This window comes from Heterocephalus glaber, unplaced genomic scaffold, assembly GCF_053883595.1.
Source record: "Heterocephalus glaber isolate CG9 unplaced genomic scaffold, H.glaber_assembly_v1.0 deba00001724, whole genome shotgun sequence".
In the NCBI taxonomy this organism is placed as follows: Eukaryota; Metazoa; Chordata; class Mammalia; order Rodentia; family Bathyergidae; genus Heterocephalus; species Heterocephalus glaber.
Genome location: NW_028258435.1, coordinates 10,171,387 through 10,191,484, shown reverse-complemented (window position 1 = coordinate 10,191,484; position 20,098 = coordinate 10,171,387). Strand labels below are relative to the sequence as shown.

The window sequence follows — 20,098 nt, the reverse complement described above, 5'->3', positions numbered from 1 at the left end:
AGGGCTCTGTTTCCTGGCGCCAAAGCGCAGATTCTGAGCTCTGTGCAGGAGCCGCCGGGCTGCGCAGATCGCCGCGCTTCAGGATCTCTCCAGTCTGCAGGCTGTGCGGGAAGGACCCGGGGAGGCCCCCAGCCACGCCATGGTGACTTTGTGGGCCGGGTGCCCTGACGCGGAACTGGAGGGTTAGGGGCGAGGCCCGGGCGGAAGCGGTGCGGGTAGCAATGGCGCCGGCGCCTCCTCGCTGCCCGGATCCGCGCCCCTCCCGGTCTCCGGTGTTCTCTCTGTCCCTCCTGCCTGGCCTCAGGCAGGGCTACACTGTGTGCCCGGCACCCTGTGTCTCCAGGGCCACCCGGCCAGCCTGGAGCGCAGTCTCCACCCTTGTACGAACAGTAGAGATGGTAGGAAGACCCTTACTCCGGCGGGGAGTCATGCTGGGGAGCTGTGGTGTGCTGGGTCCCTGAACTGCTTCGTCCCTCCAGCAGACCTAGAAGACCCCAGTTTTATAAATACCTGTGATACAGGGTCTCTTTTCATAGCACATCAAGCTGTGGAGATCTTTGTTCCCTTTCCCCTACCCCTCCCACTTCCCATTCCCCTTTGGATCTTTTCTTCCTATTTCACATTATCTGTTATACATTTTGATCCTTATTTACACTTTAAATTTCTCACACCAGAGATACTATTCAGTATTTACACATGTGTGTCCTATTTTTTTCACTTGAGTATCGCCTCAGTGTGCATCTATTTAGCTATAAATGTCTCTAGTTTCTCATTCTTTATGAGAATACTATTCTGAGTAGTACTCCATTTTATAAAAAAAACAACACATTTTCTTTATTCAGGCACCAGGTGGTGGGCATTTGGGCTGTTTCCAAGTTTTAGCTTTACAATCTGTGCCATTATAAACATGGGTGCACATGTATTTCTGTGGTATGATTTTTTTTAACTCTTTTGGGAAGATACCAGCAGGGGAATAGCTGGGTCAAATGGGACCTCTAGTCCCAGTTTTTAAAGATATCTCCATATTGATTCCCACAGTGGTTGCACCGGTCTACACTCCCACCAACAGGGGAGAAGGGTTCTTTTTTCCCCACAGCCCTGCCAGCATTTGTTATTGGTTGATTTCTTGATAGCAGTTATTCTTTCTGGGGTGAGGTGGAATCTCAGCATTGTTCTCTTTGCATCTCTTAAATGACCAGAGATGTTGAACATTTTTTCATATGTTTATTTGCTGTTTCTACTTCCTGTCCAAGAAATGTCTGTTCATTTCAGATGCCCATTTTTGGATTGGGCCTTTAAATTTGGGAGGTCAGAATTTTTAAATTCCTCATATTTTTCTAGATAGTAGAGCTTTGTCTGAGGAACAGCTGGCAAAATTTTTTTCCCACATTGTGGGTTATCTCTTCATTCAGTTGGTGTTTTCTCTTGCTGTGCAGAAGCTTTTTAATAAGAAGAGATCCCAGTTGTTGATTTTTTGTGCTACTTCACATGAGACTGAGGTTTTGTTCATAGAATCTTTTCCTGCAACAATGTCTTCAAGAGTTCTACCTAACCTCTCTTCCAGCCAGTTTAGTGTTTCTGTTTTAATATTTAGATCTTTGATCCATTTTGATTTCGGTTTAGTGCATGGTAAGAATTATAGGTCTAGTTTTAATCTTTTTTGTTGTTGTTGTTGTTGTTTTGGTATCGGGGATCGAACTCGGGACCTTGCGCTGCAAGGCAGGCACCGGAACCACTGAGCTAAATCCCTGGCCCTCTAGTTTTAATGTTTGACAAGCTGAAATCCAATTTTTCCAGCACCTTTTATTAAAGAGGCTATCTTTCCTCCAGTGAGGGTGTTTGGCTCCTTTGTTGAAGATGAGGTGGCTGACTGTGTCTGGAGTTCTTTCTGCATCTTCTAATCAGTTCCCCTGATCCTTGGGTCTGTTTTTTTGCCAGTACCATGCTACCATGCTGTTTTTATCACAGTAGCTTTGTAGTATAGTTTCAAGTTGGGGACTGTGATACCCCCTACCTTGTCATTGTTGCCTAGAATTGCTTTTGCTATTCTAGGTCTCTTCTTGTTCCAAATGAATCTTTGGAGTGCTTTCTCAAGTTTTGTGAAGTATGCTGTTGGAATTTCAACTGTGATTGCATTGAATCTATATAGCAGTTTTGGAAGTATGGCCATTTTCACTATATTGGTTCTTCCTACCCAGGAACAGGAGATCTTTCCATTTTCTCATATCTTCTTTGATATCTTTCTTCAGAGTGCTGTAGTTTTCAGAGTAGAGAGGTCTTTAATTTCTTTGTTTAGGTTGAGGGATTTGTTTCTCCAGTTCTTCTCTCAGTGAGTCTTTTGTTTGTGTACAAGAAAGGTATTGATTTTTGTTTGTTGACCTTGTATCCAGCTACTGTGCTGAATTGGGTTATTAAGTGTAGAAGACTTTTGGTTTAGTGCTTGGGGTCTTCTATATAGAGCATCATGTCATCTGCAAATAATGACAGTTTAACTTCTTTGTTTTCTATCTTTATTCCTTTTATTTCTTTCTTTTGTCTAATTGCTGTGACCTACGTTTGCAGAGCTATATTGAACAGGAGTGGTGATAGTAGACATCTTTGTCTGTTCCTGATTTTAGTGTGAAGGATTTCAGTTTTTGACCATTTAGTGTGATATTGGCTGTTGGTTTTGCATAGATGGCTATTATCATGTTGAGATAAAAACTGTCTATTCCAATTTTCTGTAGGATTTTTTATGATGAATGGGTGTTGGATTTTGTGAAACACTTCTTCTGCATCTTTTGAGATGATCATATGGTTTTTGTCCTTGGGTCTATTAATATAGTGTATTATATTTATTGATTTGCATATTTGAACCATCCCTGCATCCCTGGAATGAATCCCACTTGGTCAGGGTATATGATCTTTTTGGTGATCTTCTGCATTCTATTTGCCAGTATCTTATTGAAGATTTTTGCATCTATGTTCATTAGTGAGATTGGCCTGTAGTTCTCTTTTTCAGTTGGGTCTTTCTCTGCTTTTGGGATCAAGGTGATGCTTGCTTCCAGGAATGAATTTGGGAGTATTGCTTCCCTTTCAATTTTATTGAAGAGTGTAAGCAGTAGTGGCAATAGTTCTTCACTAAATATGTTGTAGAATTCTGCAGTGAAGCCATCAGGACCCGGGATTTTCTTTGTTGCTAAGTTTTTAATTACATTTTTAATTTCATTGATTGATGTTGGGTTGTTTAGACTTTTTATATCTTCGTTCAACTTTGCTAATTCATATATATCTAGAAATCTGTCCATTTCTTCTGTGTTTTCTATCTTATTGGCTTATAGCTTCTCAAAATTAGGTATTGGTAATCCTCTGGATTTCTGCTGGGTCCACTGTAATTTCACCCTTTTCATTCCTGATTGAATGGATTTGGGCCTCTTCTTTCCTTTTTTTTGATAAGGTTGGCTAAGGGCTTGTCAATTTTATTTATTCTTTCAAAGAACCAACTCTTTGCTTCATTGATTTTTTTTTTTTTTTGTATCATTCTCTTAGTCTCCATTGCGTTGATTTCTGCTCTGACCTTTATAATTTCCTCCCTTGTATGAGCTTTGGGTTTGTCCTGCTCTTCTTTTTCTAGAAGCTTGAGGTTCAGCATCAGGTTGTTTAATTGAGCTCACTCTATTCACTGCTATGAATTTCCCTCATAAGACTGCTTTCATTGTGTCCCATAGAAAGTGTCTGATGTCTTCTTTAATTTCTTCTGTGACCCATTGGTTGTTCAGGAGTGTGTTGTTCATTTTCCATGTGTTTATGAAATTTTTGTTGTTTCTTTTGCTATTGAGCTCCAATTTCAATGCACTATGATCTGATAATATACAGGGGATAATTTCAATTCCTTTGCATTTACTTAAACATGTTCTGTGAGTAAGTATGTGGTCTATTTTGGAGAATGACCCATGTGCAGCTGAAAAGAATGTTTATTCTGATTTTTTGGCATGGAACATTCTGTAAATGTTTGTTAAGTCCATTTATTCAAGAGGTTGGTTGGGTCTAGTATTTCATTGTTTATTTTTTGTCTAGTTGATCTATTTGTGACAGTGGGGTATTGAGGTCCCCCACTACTATTGTATTAGTGCTTATTTGATTTTTCATGTCCATTAATATTTGTTTTATATAGTTGGGTGCACTAGTATTCAATTCATAGATATTTATGATTGTCATCTCTTCCTCTTGGATTGTTCCCTTTGCAAGGATGTATAAGCCTTCTTTGTCTCTCTTAATTAGTGTTGGTTTGAAATCCATTTTACCTGCCGGTAGAATAGCTGCTCCTGCTTTTTTTATGTTCCTGTCGCATGGAGTATTGTTTTCTACCTTTTAGCTTTCAGTCTACAGGTTTCTTTTTGAATTAAGTGTGTTTCTTGTATGCGTCATATTGTTGGATCTTGCTTCTTGACCCATTCTGCCAGTCTGTTTCTTTTGATTGGTGAATTGAGACCATAACATTGATGGTTATAACTGATATGTATTGACTTATCCTTGTCAGGGCTTTTTCTTATTGTTGCATTCTCCCTCTTTGCATTTACTTTCTTGTCTTCCCTGATGAATTCATTCTGCTGGGCTTTGTGGGGTTGTGATCCTCATTGTCTTTTCCTAGGGTATTGTCTAAAATTTTTTTGAGTGCTGGTTTGGTATTCATGAAGTTTCTCAGGTGCACTTTGTCATGAAAGTATCTTATTTCTGCATCGATTTTCAAAGATAGTTTTGCAGGGTACATCAATCTGGGTTGGAGGTTTATTTTAGGTCTTGAAATACAGGCTCTTCTTGACTTGAGGGTTTGTGTCTGAAGGACCCTAGTTAGCAAGACAGACTTCATATTGCTGCTTGACCCACCTGCCTGCCCTTTAGATGAACTCAGAAGGAGGAAGCTTAAAAACGTCCTCCCCTTAGAAAGTCTCTTTAGAAATAACAATTAATCAACTATTGTTTTACAAATGTTCTAACAGCAGGATGTTCTGCTTCTGTACCTTTTGCTTGCTTTACTAGTTCTATCCCATAGGGGGGCCTAGAAACTATTGGCCTCAAAGGTGTATAAAATATGTGAATCTTCCCCCAGTCAGGGCTCGAGTCTGATGCTTGGCTTGGGTCCCGGCCGGTAATAAACTCCTGTGTGGATTTAATATCGGTCTCTGGTTGGTTCTTTCTCACTGGGTACAACAGTGTCGAGAAGTTGGCTATGATTCTAATAGGGTTTCCTTTGTATGTGATTTGTTTCTTTTCTCTTAACTGCTTGAGGTATTTTGTTCTTCTGTTGGGTTTCTGGGATTTTTTTCTTTTTTTGTAGTACAGGGATCAAACTCAGGACCTTGCACTTGTGAAGCAGGTGTGGTACCACTGAGCTATATCCCTGGCCCTGGATGTTGACTATTATATTCCTAGGTGTAGATTTTTTTTTTTTTTAATCACGGCTAGTTGGAGTGCTGTATTCCTCATTTATCTGTATGTCAAATTCTTTTCCCCTGCTTGGGAAGTTTTCTGCCATTACTTCTGTGAACAGTTTTTTTAATGTCATTTGCACAATCTCCTGTTTGTTCATTGACTCTGATCAGTCTTATAGTCTTCTTTGCATCATCTAGCATCTGCTGGATTGATTTTTTGTGGTCCCTTGCTGTTTTTAAGAAATCTTTCTTTTCCTGATCATTAATTGTAATCCTATCTTCTGTATCTGAGATTCTGTCCTCACATTGGCTCGTTCTTCTTCATAAACCTTCAGTGGAGTTTTTAATCTCCTGGATATCTGTTTGCATCTATTTATGGATTCTGCTTCTTTCCTATGCTGGAATTCCATCGTGTTCCCCAGCTCCTCTATTTTTTTATGTGTCTTCTCTAGAGTTATTAATCATGTCTTTCACTATGGACACATTTCTGTTGTTATCTGAGAAATTATTTCTGCCTTTATTTTTTCCAGATTCTCTTTTGTTGCCAGTTCAGGGAGTTCACATGGTTGAGTTTCAGATTGTTACATCTCCTTGCCCCTTGGAGTTGGCTTTGGTGATCTGGAAGTCTAGTTTTGAGACTTGTTTAGGTGTCTTCTCATTTCAGTAGATGCAGCCTGCTGTGCCTTTGTTGAGGCAACTTTCGCTCACCCAGTGGTCTTCAACTGTCAGCAAACCATGGGGGGCCCTTTTCTCTGCTGCTCACCCCTATCCCAATTCCTGGGTTCTGATTGGTGGCCTTCTGGATCCCCACACTGGGTTGTTGTCTGGGTGGGCTTCTGGCTGGGCCCTGGGCATACTTAGCAATGATACCTGGACAGGGCTCTGTGTGGGGGCTGCACACCCAAGCTGCTGGTGTCTGAGTCCCTGGCTGGGGCCTGTGCCCCTGCACTGCTGTTGTCTGGCCGGGTTTCTGGCTTGGGTTTGCATGCACTTATGGATGGTATCTGGGCAGCCATCTTAATGCTTTTTAAAATCCCCTTTGCCTCCCTTCCTTCTGCCCTCTCTTCATTGCATATTCCTTTTCCCATTTGCAAAAGGTCTTGCATATTATCAAAAAAATACTTAAATTTACTAACATCTTTCATTTGGTAGATGTCACATAAAAATGATGATTTAATCTCTGATTATTAGTAATTTTCTAAGTATACTTCTTTTGTTTTCTAGTTTCATTCCAAGATAGCGTGAGCGCTTACTTTACATGATTTCCCTTCTTTGGATACATTGAGGTCTTTGTTATTCCTCTGAACATGGTCTCTGTTGGTAAATATTTCTTGTGATTTCTGAGAACATTGCATTCTCTGCAGGTATTAGATGAAGGTATTATACAATATCCATTGAGTCCACATGAGGGATCATATTTCTCATTTTTACCCCTCAATGACAGATTTCTTTTTTTTAGTAGTACATGTTGGCAGTACATGCAGTTTACAGTCATCTTGGGGAATGTATACATGTTCATAATACAGCTTGGTCCTATTTTAAATCCCATTTCTTCTTCCTGCCTTCCTCCACTAAACCATTTTTTCTCCATTTTCATTCTTATTTCTATTATTAAACTTACCTCATAATGTTTACATTTATTGATGTTATTAGGTTTCTGTACTTGGTATAACTTTATTCTACTTTTTCCCCCTTCCCCTTCCCCTCTTCTCATCCTTGGGTCTCCTAACACAAGAGCTATCCCTTTGTTTCTTTCTATCTGTCCTTTGTTGTGCTCCTTGTACAGTAAGTCTTCAATTTATGAACAAGCCCTGTTCTAGGAAAATGTTCATAAGTTGGATTCATTCATAAGTTCAACAAAGCAGGTCTTATACACACCTTTGACACAAATGTACAGTGTATATTGCTTTACACTTCCTAGTAGTCCCCTCCACATCACCACTGCTTTTCCTCTTGCTTCTGGACATCTTGGCCTCTGATTGAGCACTGTACTGCCATACACTATCACACTGAACAGGAAGCACACAGTACCACAACCGTGACAATGCCTAGTAGACACATGAGCTACTTCTGTGATTTGTTCACATCTATGAATATTCATAATGTGAGTTCCATTCATATCTGTGAAAGTTTGCAGTTCAAATGATTGTATGTTGGGGTTTACTGTACTTTTACTTACTCAAATGAAAGATACGTTACAGTATTTAAGCTTGTGTGTCTGGTTTATTTCTCTCAACGTTATATTTTCCAGGTGCACCTGTTTTCCTACAAATGTCTGAAAGTTGTCCTTCTTTAAAACTGAGTAGTATTCCATCATGTGTAGGTGCCACATTTTCTTTATCTATTTGTCCATTGATGGGCATACAGGCTGCTTCCAGGATTTAGCTATTATGAACTGCGCTGCTGTAAACATTGGTATGCATATGTCTCTGATAGTGTGATGTCTTAAATTCTTTCAGGAAGATACCTAGAAGGGGATTGCTGGGTCATGTGAAATTTCTAAGTTTAGATCTTTAAGCAACAGTGGACCCTTGACTTACAAACTCAATTTGTTGTAAATCAGATTGGTCAATTGAGGGCTCAAGCTCCTCTACACAGCCTTCCAAGTTTCTCTCCTGTACACAGGCAGATCTGTGTCCTTAGACATTGGGCCTAGATTTCTCAATGAACCCCACACAGGAAAGGCTGTTGTCATGTTCCTTCCAAAACTCTTTAAGGGTTAAATCTATATCTGAGACCATCTGGAAGCACAGGTGGCCAGCATTCAGATCGTAATTCAAGACTTTGGTCATAATGATTGCTATTCTTTCTGGTGTAAGATGGGACCTAGTATTGTTTTACTTTGTATTTCACTAATGACTAAGGATGTTGAGCATTTTTTTATGTTTGTTGGCCATTTGGATTTCTTTGAGAAATCTCTCTTTCTCTTGTGCATTTCCTGGTTGGGTATTTTTTAGGTGGTCTGATTTTTTGAATTCTTCATATATTGTGGATATCAGTCCTCTGAGGAATGGCTGGCAAACATTTTCCCCTATGCTGCATGTTGTCTCTTCACTCTACTTAATATGATATACCTAAGGTTTTTAATTTGGTGTAATACCATTTATTGTTTCTTGCTCTTATTTCTTGTTTAATTGAGGTTCTGTTTAAAAATCTTTTCCTAAATATCTGTTTTCCAGTGTTTTACTAATTATGTCTTCCCATACGTTAAATGCTTAAGCTTTAATAGTTAGATCTTTTGAACAATTTTGATTTTGATTTAGTATATGCTGAAAGATGCTTTTAGTTTCAATATTCTGCAAAAAGATAACCAGTTTTCCTAGCACCACCTGCTGAATAGTCTGTTGTTCTTCCAACATATGCTTTTGGCCCCTTTGTTAAAGATCAAATAGCTAAGCCTGTCTGAAGTTGTTTTTTTTAATTCTCCATTCTTTTCCACTGATTCATGTGAATGTTTTTGTTCCAGTGCCTTGCCATTTTTATCACTGCTGCTTTGTAGAATAGCTTGAATTCAAGTATATTGATGCCTTCTGCTTTGCTCTTGTTGCCTATGATTGCTTTTGCTAATCTGCCACTCTTCTGGTTCCATATGAATTTCAGGATTTTTTCTAGATCTGTAAAGTACTGTATGCTTTTGATGTTTTGATTGGGACTGCATTGAATCTGTATAGCATTTTTTCGAGTATGGCCATTATTTTATTTTTGGATTTTTGAGACACTATCTTACTATGCAGCCCAGGCTAGCCTTGAACACCAGTATTTACCCCAGACTAACCTCAAACTCTGAGAAATACTGCCTCAGCCTCCTGTCTCCTGGGATTACAAGCACATACCGCCATAGTCTACAGGAGTATGGTCATTTTGACAGTATTGATTCTGCCTATCCAGAAGCAGGGCACACATTTCTATTTCCTGATGTCCTCTTGAATCTCCTTTGACAGAGTACTATAGTTTTCTTTGAGGTGGTCTTTGACTTCCTTGGCTAGGATAATTCCTACAGTAGGTATTTTATTTTTTTGATGCTCTTATGAATGGTATTATTTTCCTAGTATCCCTCTCATCAAGTTCATAATGGAGTGCACAATGCTAATAATTTTTAGTTGCTTTTGCATCCTGCTACATTGCTGAAATTGATTATTAATTCTAAGAATATTTTTGATGGAGTTCCTTAGGTCTTCTATGTAGAGTATCATGTCATGAGCAAATAATGGTAATTCAAAGTCTTCCTTTCCTGTATACTCTATATCCTTTTTATTACTTTCTGTTGCCTGAATGCTGTGGCTAATGTTTCAAGTACTATGTTAAATATAAATGGTACTAGTGGGGCCAGGGATTTAGCCCAAGTTCACTCCCCAGTACCAAAAAAACCAGAAAACCAAACAACAAAAAAATAAGTGGTACTAGTGAACATCCTTGAATTGTTCCCAATTTTAGAGAGAATGCTTTTAATTTTTCCCATTTAATATGATGTTGGCTATTGGTTTGTCATATCAAATTCAGGCATGGTCCTTCTGTTCCTAATTTCTTCAGCATTCTAATGAAAGAGTATTTGGATTTTGATGAATGCTTTTTCTGCATCTATTGATATGATCACATGATTTGTGAGCTTGCTCTGTTCGTGTGATATATTACATTTATTGATATATGTATATTGAACCATCCTTGCATCTCCTGGATGAAAACTACTTGGTTATGATATATCACCTTTTTGATGGCATGCTGTATTCTGTTCACTAATATCTTGTTGGGAAATTTTGCCTGTTTGTTTATTAGAGAGATTGGCCTATAGTTTTCTTTTTAAGTTGGGACTTTATCAGATTTTGGAATCAGAGTGATGCTGGCTTCCACAAGTTAATGAGGGGGAGTATGCCATCCCTTTCCATTTCTTTGCAGAGCTTGAGGGGTAGAGATGATACAACAAATTCAACAGTGAATCCACTGGGTGCTTTAGTTGATATATTCTTTCTTACTGTCTCTGTTTCATTGCTTGTTATTCACTTTTTCAGCATTTTTTGTGTCTTTTTGGATTAGCTTTCGTAATTTGTATGAGTTGAGGAATCTGTCCATTTCTTTAAAATTTACCAGTTTGTTGAAATATTTTTCAAAGAAATTAGTATCTTCATTTTAACAGCATCTGTTATAATTTCTATTTTTTCATTTCTAATTGCATTGGTATGAGTTTTCTGTTTTTCTCTTGTTAAGTCTGGCTAAGGACTATTAGAATAAACTATTTTGTTTATTCTAAACCAGCTCTTCAGTTTGTGATATTTTGAATATTTTTGTCCCAATTTCATTGATTTCTGCTTTCATCTTTATACTTTGCCGTCCTAACTTTGCTTTTGTCCTGGATTGTTGTTTTTCAAGTATTTTAAGATTTCTTGTAAGATTATTTATTTGAACTTGCTCTGTTTTTGTAATATGAGCATTGATTGCAGTGAACTTCCCTCACAGAACTGTTTCACAGTGACCCAAAGTTGAACAGTGACTTGTATAGGCATTGCCACTAATTTCCAGGATTGTTGACATTTCTACCTTTAGTTTTGTATGACCCATTAGTTGTTTAAGAGTGTGTGATTAATTTTCCAGGTTCTCCTACCTTTTCTATGATTTATTCTGTCATTGATTTCTATTTTCATTCTACAGTGGTCTGATAAGACACATGATTTTGACTTTTATTTAAGCAGGCTTTGTGGATTAGTGTGTGATCTATTTTTGGAAAAAGTACCCTGTGCTGCAGAAAAGAATGTCTACTGAGCTTTAATGGGGTGGAATACATAGTAAATATTAAGTCCGTATATCCAAGAGTGTGGGTCATCTCTGATATTTCTTTATGATTGTGTATTTATTTGATCTTTTATGTTCAGCATTATGTTTTATGAAGACAGGTGATCCAGTATTCAATGGATAAATACTTAAAAACATTATCATTCTTGTTGGATTGTTGTCTTAACTAATATGTAAGTGACCTTTATCTCTTCTAATCAGCTGTAGCTTAAAGTTCACATTGTCTGTGATTAAACTTGCTATCCATACTTGTTTTGGTGGACCTGGTGCATGAAATACTGTTTTACATTCTTTAATTTTTAGTCTATGCATATTGCGTTGCATTAAATAAGTCTTTGAATCCAACATATTGCTGAATTCTGTTTTATTGATGCAATCTGCCAGTCTGTGTCTTTTAATTGAAGAGCTGAGGCCATTAATACAATTACTGAGATGTCAACACATCTTAAGTACTATTATTTCATTATTTCTCTGTTCTTGACTTCGTTTTTCTTTTCCTGTCATTTTTGTTATAGTTTGCCAATTGAATTTGCTTGTTGTTTTCATTTTATCTGGACTTTTAGCTGTACAGACACTAGTCATTTAATGACCAAGTTCTGCTCCTGTGAGTAGTTCATTAAGTAAGTTGGTCACTAAATGAGAAATTGTATAGAGTATGTACATTACAATATTGAGATCAAAGGATACTCAAACTTGACTTTGCTTTTATTTGAATAATTCTTACCTGTAGTACTGTAATGTATAACTGAACATAAAACTACAGTACTGTACTATGCACTACAATCAGCAAACCTAATAGTGCTTTATAAAAGAAGGTATACCATACAAAATAAAGACGTTGAGCCTCCACCAACAAGTTGTACAGAACTGTACAAAAAGAAAAGACAAGTCATACATAAGTCTAAGCAGTGGTTTGTAAGTCTTAATTATGTCTCAGTCATACGTCCGAAGAGTCATTAAACAGGTAGCTTGTTAAATGAGTAATACATGTATTAGACATCATATTATCAAATTAGATGAAAATGATTTGTTTTTCTTAAGAACATAGTCTAATAATGTTTAAAATACAATACAGCAACCACCAAGAAATCATCACATTAGCTGGGTTTGGGGAATATTGATCCCACACATGTTGGAAAAAGCAGGGATACAAATTATTCAGAAAACCCAGGATGTTGTACCAATGATATGCTCATCAATAATCATGCTTGCCAAACAGATGCAATCCATATGTAATCTTTAGCAAATCAATAAAGCATCTAATCCTATATTACTTCACATGCCCTCTCCTGGCATTTTAGCAGTTTCCATGAATTCTTCAAGGTTACATTGATCACACAGTTGATATTGCTAGAAGCTGTTTGTTAAAATGCAATTTTGGCTTATTAATAGTTTGCAGGTCATTGCAGGGGATCAGTGAAACAAAAGTATTACAAGATATCACATGAATCTGCCTGACTCTAAAACTCATTGTAAATGACAAATATCCTTGCTAGTGAAACTGGCATTAATGAAGCTACTGCTCTGTCCACTTCTTCAATAAGCACCTTGAAGGATAGAAAGACATATAAAATATGTACTAAAGGAATTTACTAAGAGGGGGTAAGACAAAAATTAAACACATAACACTATCACAGCCAAGAATAGCAGTGATAATTTTTTAATAGCTTCCTGTGGTTCAGAAGTATACATATAACTTTTTTTTTTTGGTACTGGGGATCGAACTCAGGTCCCTGAGCTTGCGCAGCAGGCAGTGAAACCACTGAGGTAAATCCCTGGCCCATATATAACTCTTGAGTAAATATGTGCACCCATATGATCTGAGACATTCCTGCATACCAAAATTTTCAAAGGTAACATCACTTCTAAAGAGTTTGTTTATATCTGAGAATTTATTTAACTCCAAATGAATCAACTTTATTTCCCCTTAGGAACTGTTGGAAGTAAATAGTCCTTAGATGTGAGCCCAATAGAAAGAGTGCATGGATACATTTTTATGGCCCTTTGTCACAGCTGTTCTGCCTGTATCGTATGTGATCAACCAGTTTCAAAACCGTGTTCCAGATCACTGCCTTCTGCATCAAAACAAGGAAAGCATATCTGTTGAGGTTGCATTTTTGGCTTAATATCCAAAATATATAAGGTAGGGCCAGGGATTTAGCTCAGCGGCATAGCACCTGCCTGGCAAGCGTGTGGTCCTGAGTTCGATCCTCAGTACCAAAAAACAAAATATATAAGGTAACTTATTTGTTTCCAGTATTAGACATTATAGAAGTAAAACATATTTTGAAGACATTTGTCTTTTCATGAATGCTATGCCTTTTTGCACAATATGCTTAGTGAATGTTCCTAAAATACAGTAGGCTACATATATTCTTCACTTAAGAACTGAGTACTGTTCCTGTGATTAGGTCACTAAACGAATGGGATGCTAAATGAAGAATTCTATACAGTATGTACTTTTGAAGTACATATCCGGGTCAAAGAAATGGTCAAAGGCAACTCCAACTTGGTGACTTTGCTTTTATTTGTGTAACACTTACATGCATACTGTAATATATAACAACATAAGGTGTACGGTACAGAGAAATACATTGAAGCTCTATCAATATGTTTAGAACTGTACAACAATGAAGATGGGTCATAAGTCTGAGTGTTGGGCCATAAGTGAGAAACAATATGCCTCAGTTGTAAATTCAAACAGTCATTAAAGCAGGTAGGTCATTAAATGAGGAATATCTGTATTGGCTTCAGTGTTTCTGTCTAGGTTATTCTTGAGTATTTTCTGACATTCTGGTTTAGCATTCATATGTCTCTTGAGCCGGTCTTTTTCATGAAATGACCTTAATTCTTCATCTATTTTGAAAGACAGCATTGCTGGGTAGGTGAAACTAGGTTGAAAGTTATGCACTCTTAGGGCTTAAAATACATCACTCCAAGCTCTTCTGACCTTTGAGGTTTATGTCTGCTGTAATTCTAATTGGTTTAGATTTATAGGTGATTTTTTTGTTTTTCTATGCTTTAAATTTTTGTTGTGATGGTTTTTGGATATCTGGCAGTAGAATAAGTATATGCCTTGGTGAGCTTTGTTTTTCACCATAGTTTTTTGGTCTTCTCTAAGCCTCACATACTTTTATTTTTAACTCTTTTCTTATCTGTGGTGATTTTTCTACCATGATTTCTGTAAAGATATTAATAATTCCATTTTTGTTATCTTCTAGCTTTTCTGTAACTCCAGTTAGCCTTAGGTTGATCTTTTTATTGTTGTCTAGTAGTAACTGGATGATTTTTCTTATCTTTTTTTTTTGTTCTCTTCAATTTCAGATTGGCTGGTATATCCTGGGGTTCTTGGGCTGGGAGAATGGGACACAGTGTGTGGCTGGGAGGGGACACTCAGTTCCATCATCCTCCCTGGGCTGGGTGCACAACCCTAGACTGTGGCTAGGGGCATGGCATTCATTTGGTTGGTCCATCCTCACATTTCCCTTTCTAGTACACCTTAGGAATTTTTATATCTCTATGACAGGTAAGCATTTGATGCTCTTGAGCTATAAGATAATATGTCTTCTTTAATCTAATTTCATTATTAGACATTCTCCAGTGAGTACTGTAATGTTTTTCATTAGCATTTTAAATTACCATTGATGAATTTTCCTTTCTGTTTAATTACAGTTTTGTCTATGAAACCAGTTTCAAGTTTCACAATGCTGTCTAAATATAATCAGAGAGAGCAAGGATCAAGTTCCTAAATAATAATTTGAAAATAGATATGTTTTCTATGTTCTGTCAGAGCAAGTCATTAGATATTCATCTACCCCAGTTCTTTTTACCCTATGTCTGATGTTGTAGGCTCTCCCCATGAACCATGCTTTACAGACAGTGTGGAAATAAAACTGGGGTTGACCAACAGAACCAGTCTTCCCATTCTGTTGTTTGTTTAGCAGTGAATTCCCATCCAGCATCAAAATTTTTGTGGGACTCAGCCTCATTTCAGCTTTTTATGAGTAGATTTAAAATAATAATATTGTTTTGTGAGTCTTACTCTTCTTTCTCGAAATATATTTCTGATGATTTAGAAGGCACTGACCTTTGAGGATGTGGCTGTGGACTTCACCATGGAGGAGTGGGCTTTGCTGGATCCATCCCAGAAGAAGCTCCACAGAGATGTGATGTGGGAAAACTTTAGGAATGTGGCCTCTACAGGTAATTTATTTCGTTGGAATATGGAAATCTTTTCATAAATCTTCCAGGCATCGTCAGAGTAGACTGTGAATCTAACTGGAAGCTACTAATTTTTATGTAATGTAGTAACTCATCATTACATTTCTTTTTCTATACTTTAGGCAGAAACTGGGACAACCAGCAATTTGAAGATGAGTACAAAAGTTACCAGAGAACGCTAAGGTGATTTGTACTCAAAAGAATATTCCTCAAAGGTCAAAAATATTAAAACCAAGCAAACTACACGAACAAGGCCATGTTCAAAAAAAAAAAACACAGAGAGCCAGGCATGGTAGCACGTACCTGTAATCCCAGAACTTGAGCAACTGAGGCAGGAGTTCATGGGCAGCCTGTGCTATGTAGTGAAGTAGGGCCAGCCTGAACTCTGTAGGGACACCTTGTCTGAAAAATCAAAAACAAACAAAATGAGGCCATGTTCAAATTTATTTAATCACAAAATTTCTTCAAAGATGCATACATGTTTATTGTCAAGAATCTGACAATTGAATACTTGAAATATCTCAATATCTGAAATGTAAGGAGTATCAACCTTATGCCACAAGTGACATTACCTAATGTAGAATAATAAATTATTTTCCATGTTCAGAATTATAAAAGTTTGTATGAAATTGTATTTAAGCATTGATTATAGGTATATATTAAACATTTTATGTTTAGAAGAGAGTCAAGGGCAGGATATCCAATTACATACAAGGGTATTTTAAAAGACTGCTTACTCATCAAACATTATGTAAGTAATGTTACATGTATTTAAATGTAGTATACATATTAAGTATTTGCAACATTAGTAACCTTGAGGAACTATTCAAAAATCAAAATGAATTCTCCTGTTTTGATAATAGTTGTTTTCAAGCAATCCTCAAAAGCAGTTGGTCTATTTATGTTCTAAAATACAGTATTAAGAGGCACATTCCCATAATGTTGGTAGGAATGTCATTTTAGTATAACATCTATGGAAATATATAGAGAGGTTCCTCAAAAAAATAAAAATAGAAATTTCATTTTATCCAGCAATACATCTACTGGGTGTATTCTCCTGAAGTTAAAGTAATCATATTACATGCATACATGCATATCCATGTTTCTGGTAGTAAAACTTACAAAATTGAAGCTCTGGAAACAGCCTAGATGCCCATTCACAGATGAATAGAAAGGAAAATGGGATAGCCAGGGCAGGATGGAACATACTGGGAAGCTGAGTCACATTCATGCTCAGCATGGGCAACTTAATGATTGAGGAGACTCAGTCTCGTAATAAAAAGAACTGTGAGAATGTAGCTCAGTGCTAAAACTCTGGGTTAAGTCTCCAGCACTGAAAATCATGTGGTGTGTATAAATAAATAATAGAATGATATGCAGCCATAAAGGAGAATGAAGTGTCATTTGCCAAGAAATGAATGGATCTGGAACCCACACTGTGTTAAATAAGGTACACACAGAAAGTTCAATATCATGTGTTGTATTTTGTATGAGAAATGCAAGGTATGAATTAAGTAAAATAAAGGAGAGGTGGTAGAAAAAAGAGGCAGACATCTTGGAAAGGCTGAAGAAGCTCAGTGAAAGGGAGGGATAGAGTCATGGAGGAAAAGAGTATGAAAAATAAAATATGGAATACATATGCACCATTTGTTCAAAATGAAAGTAACCAGTATGTACTGCAAACATACCACCTTCAAACTCCCAAGTGAATACTGTTTTGGTAAAAGCTGTTTCCAAGCCATCATTCAGAGTGTATAGTAAATTCATGATCAGATATGCTTAGGGGCCATCAAATCACATTTCCTCCTAGTAAACTAGTAATATAAAGATACTTTTAAATGTGAATGGTTATTTTGTTGTTTTTTTTTTTAACAGAAGTGCAGAGGTAGATAAATGCTGTCAATATAAATTGTGGTATCCACATGGAGAAATGGTTTTTATGACTCGAGATACAAATGTGCACATGAAACTGCTTGATATAAAACCAGGTGAAAACCTTGCATGTGGAAAGCCTCTGATTGGTCATTCATCACCAACCATGCAGATCATACATAACACTGGACTCAAATCATATGAGCTCCATGGATTTGAACAGAAGCTGTCTAGCTATAACAGACATGGGAAAACCTCCACTGACTTTCAGTCCTTTCAGAAACATGTAGAAAAAAATCCTGAAGAAAAACCATATGGATATAAGCAATGTGGAAAATTCTGTGATTGTACTGAAGGAAGTAATGCTGAAGAGAAATCCTTTGTATATAGGCAAGATGTGAGAGCCTTCAGTACACACGATGATGTTCAAGTCCAGGAAAGAAATGACAGCAGGGTGAATACCTCCATATATACACAATGTGGAAGAGGTTTGAAGTTGCACCTTGACAATCAGAAACAAGAAAGAACTCACACTGGGACAAAAGCTTATGTATATAAACACAGTTGGAAATCCTTAAATAACACTTCATTTGGTAATCATGAAAGAACTCACATTGGAGGAAAAGCCTACATTTGTAAGCAGTGTGGGAATGCTTTTAGCACACACAGTTATTGTCAAAGTCATGTTCGAACTCACAGAGGGGAGAAACCCTATGTATGTAAGCAGTGTGGGAAAGCTTTCAGCACACAAAGATATTGTCAAAATCATAAACGAACTCACACTGGGGAGAAACCCTATATATGTAAGCAATGTGGGAAAGCTTTCAGCACCCAAAGTTGTTGTGAAAGACACGAACAAACTCACAGTGGGGAAAAACACAATATATGTAAGCAATGTGGGAAAGCTTTCAGCACACGCAGTTATTGTGAAAGTCATGAACGAACACACACTGGAGAGACACCCTATGTATGTAAGCAATGTGGAAAATCTTTCAGCACACACAGTAATTGTCAAACACATGAAAGGACCCACACTGGAGAGAAACCCTATATATGTAAGCAATGTGGAAAAGCTTTCAGCACACGAAGATATTGTCATAGTCATGAACGAACTCATACTGGGGAGCCACCCTATGTATGTAAGCAATGTGGGAAAGCTTTCAGCACACACAGTAATTGTCAAACACATGAAAGGACCCACACTGGAGAGAAACCCTATGTATGTAAGCAATGTGGGAAAGCTTTCAGCACACAGAGTCATTGTAAAACACATGAACGAACTCACACTGTGGAGAAACCCTATGTATGTAAGCAATGTGGGAAAGCTTTCAGCACACATAGTTCTTATCAAATACATGAAAGGATTCACACGGGAGAGAAACCCTATGTATGTAAGCAATGTGGGAAAGCTTTCACCACACACCGGTATTGTCAAAGACATGAACGAACTCACACTGGGAAGAAACCCTATGTATGTAAGCATTGTGAGAAAGCTTTCAGCACACACAGTGATTGTCAAATACATGAAAGGATACACACTGGCGAGAAACCCTACATATGTAAGCAATGTGGGAAAGCTTTCAGCACACAGAGTCATTGTAAAACACATGAACGAACTCACACTGAGGAGAGACTCCATGTATGTAAGCAATGTGGGAAAGCTTTTAGCACACGCAGTTATTGTCAAAGACATGAACAAACTCATAATAGAGAGAAACTATGTATGTAAACAATGTAGGAAAGGTTTCAGCACACACTAGGTAGAAAACACATGAAAGGACTCACTGGAGAAGAATCCTATGTATGTAAGCAAGGTGGGAAAGCCTTCAGCAAATTAAAAAACAGGAAAGGACACTGCATTGGATTCATGAACAGAAAATCAACAATGAACAATATTGGAAGTGTTATTTTTCTCATTCAAATTCAGGACAGTATTCACATGATAGGGAAGCCATATGTATGCAATAAATATGGGAAAGCCGTATTTTCACTGACCTTGACAATTAGGAAAGAACTCCCACTGGAGAGAAAGCCTATGTAAATAATGTGTGAAAACTTTTATGATTCTTATACCATCAGAAACCATACAAACTAAAAATGAGATTTTGTGTAAATACTGAATGTGAGAAAGCTAAGAATCGAGTGACAGACTGAGGTGTGTTAGGAATGAGATGCACTTTCAAAGCACATGTGCAGAGAGTCTTCCTCCAATATATCTGTGGAGTTTGAAATATGCACAATATTAAAATCAGAATAACAAGGCACCTTGCATCCAAGTCTTCAATACATGGTCTTTAATGGACATTTTACATGCAAACCATCCCCTTAGTTGTATGGGTAAAGTTTATTCACACAATGAAATTTTATCAAGTCTTAAATCCTTCATTTGTGACAATGTAGATTAACCATTATGTGAAATATCTCATGCATAGACAAAGCTTGATCATATTTTTTGCATCTAAAATGTACAGCTTTAAGAAGCAGACAGTTTAGTGATGGTTGGCACATGCGTGGGTGGGAAAGTTGAGAGATATTAATGAGAAAGCATGGTGTTTCTCTTGTTGAATACAAACAAAATGGCAAAGATCCCATGAGACTACAGTGATTGATGTGGTGCCCATGTAGCATAATTTGCCAAAAGGTTTTAGTGTTTTCTCCATATACCCAAAAAGTGATTGTGGTAGGTGATGCAAATGCTACCTAGAAAGAATGTAATTTCACAATATAAATAACATATTGCACTGTACATATTCAGTGTATGATTTTTTGTTGTTGAATGAAATGAATACAATTAAATGTAGCAAAAATAA

The 20,098-nt window shown here is 37.2% G+C and overlaps 1 protein-coding gene across 1 annotated transcript; it reads left to right on the top strand.

Annotated features, from left to right (window-relative positions):
• Positions 1-6: 6 nt before the first annotated feature.
• Positions 7-20,098, top strand: LOC101703132 (uncharacterized). The gene is made up of 4 exons (XM_087199607.1): positions 7-398; positions 15,272-15,398; positions 15,539-15,599; positions 17,292-20,098. The coding sequence occupies exons 1-4, from the start codon at positions 222-224 to the stop codon at positions 19,015-19,017; spliced, it is 2,091 nt and encodes a 696-aa protein (XP_087055733.1). The 5' UTR covers positions 7-221; the 3' UTR covers positions 19,018-20,098.

Coding starts and splice junctions, on each gene's coding strand:
- LOC101703132 (XM_087199607.1), top strand. CDS start 222: ATGGCGCCGGCGCCTCCTCGCTGCCCGGATCCGCGCCCCTCCCGGTCT. Junction 399..15,271: donor TTGTACGAACAGTAGAGATG/GTAGGAAGACCC, acceptor CTGATGATTTAG/AAGGCACTGACCTTTGAGGA. Junction 15,600..17,291: donor AGTTACCAGAGAACGCTAAG/GTGATTTGTACT, acceptor TTTTTTTAACAG/AAGTGCAGAGGTAGATAAAT.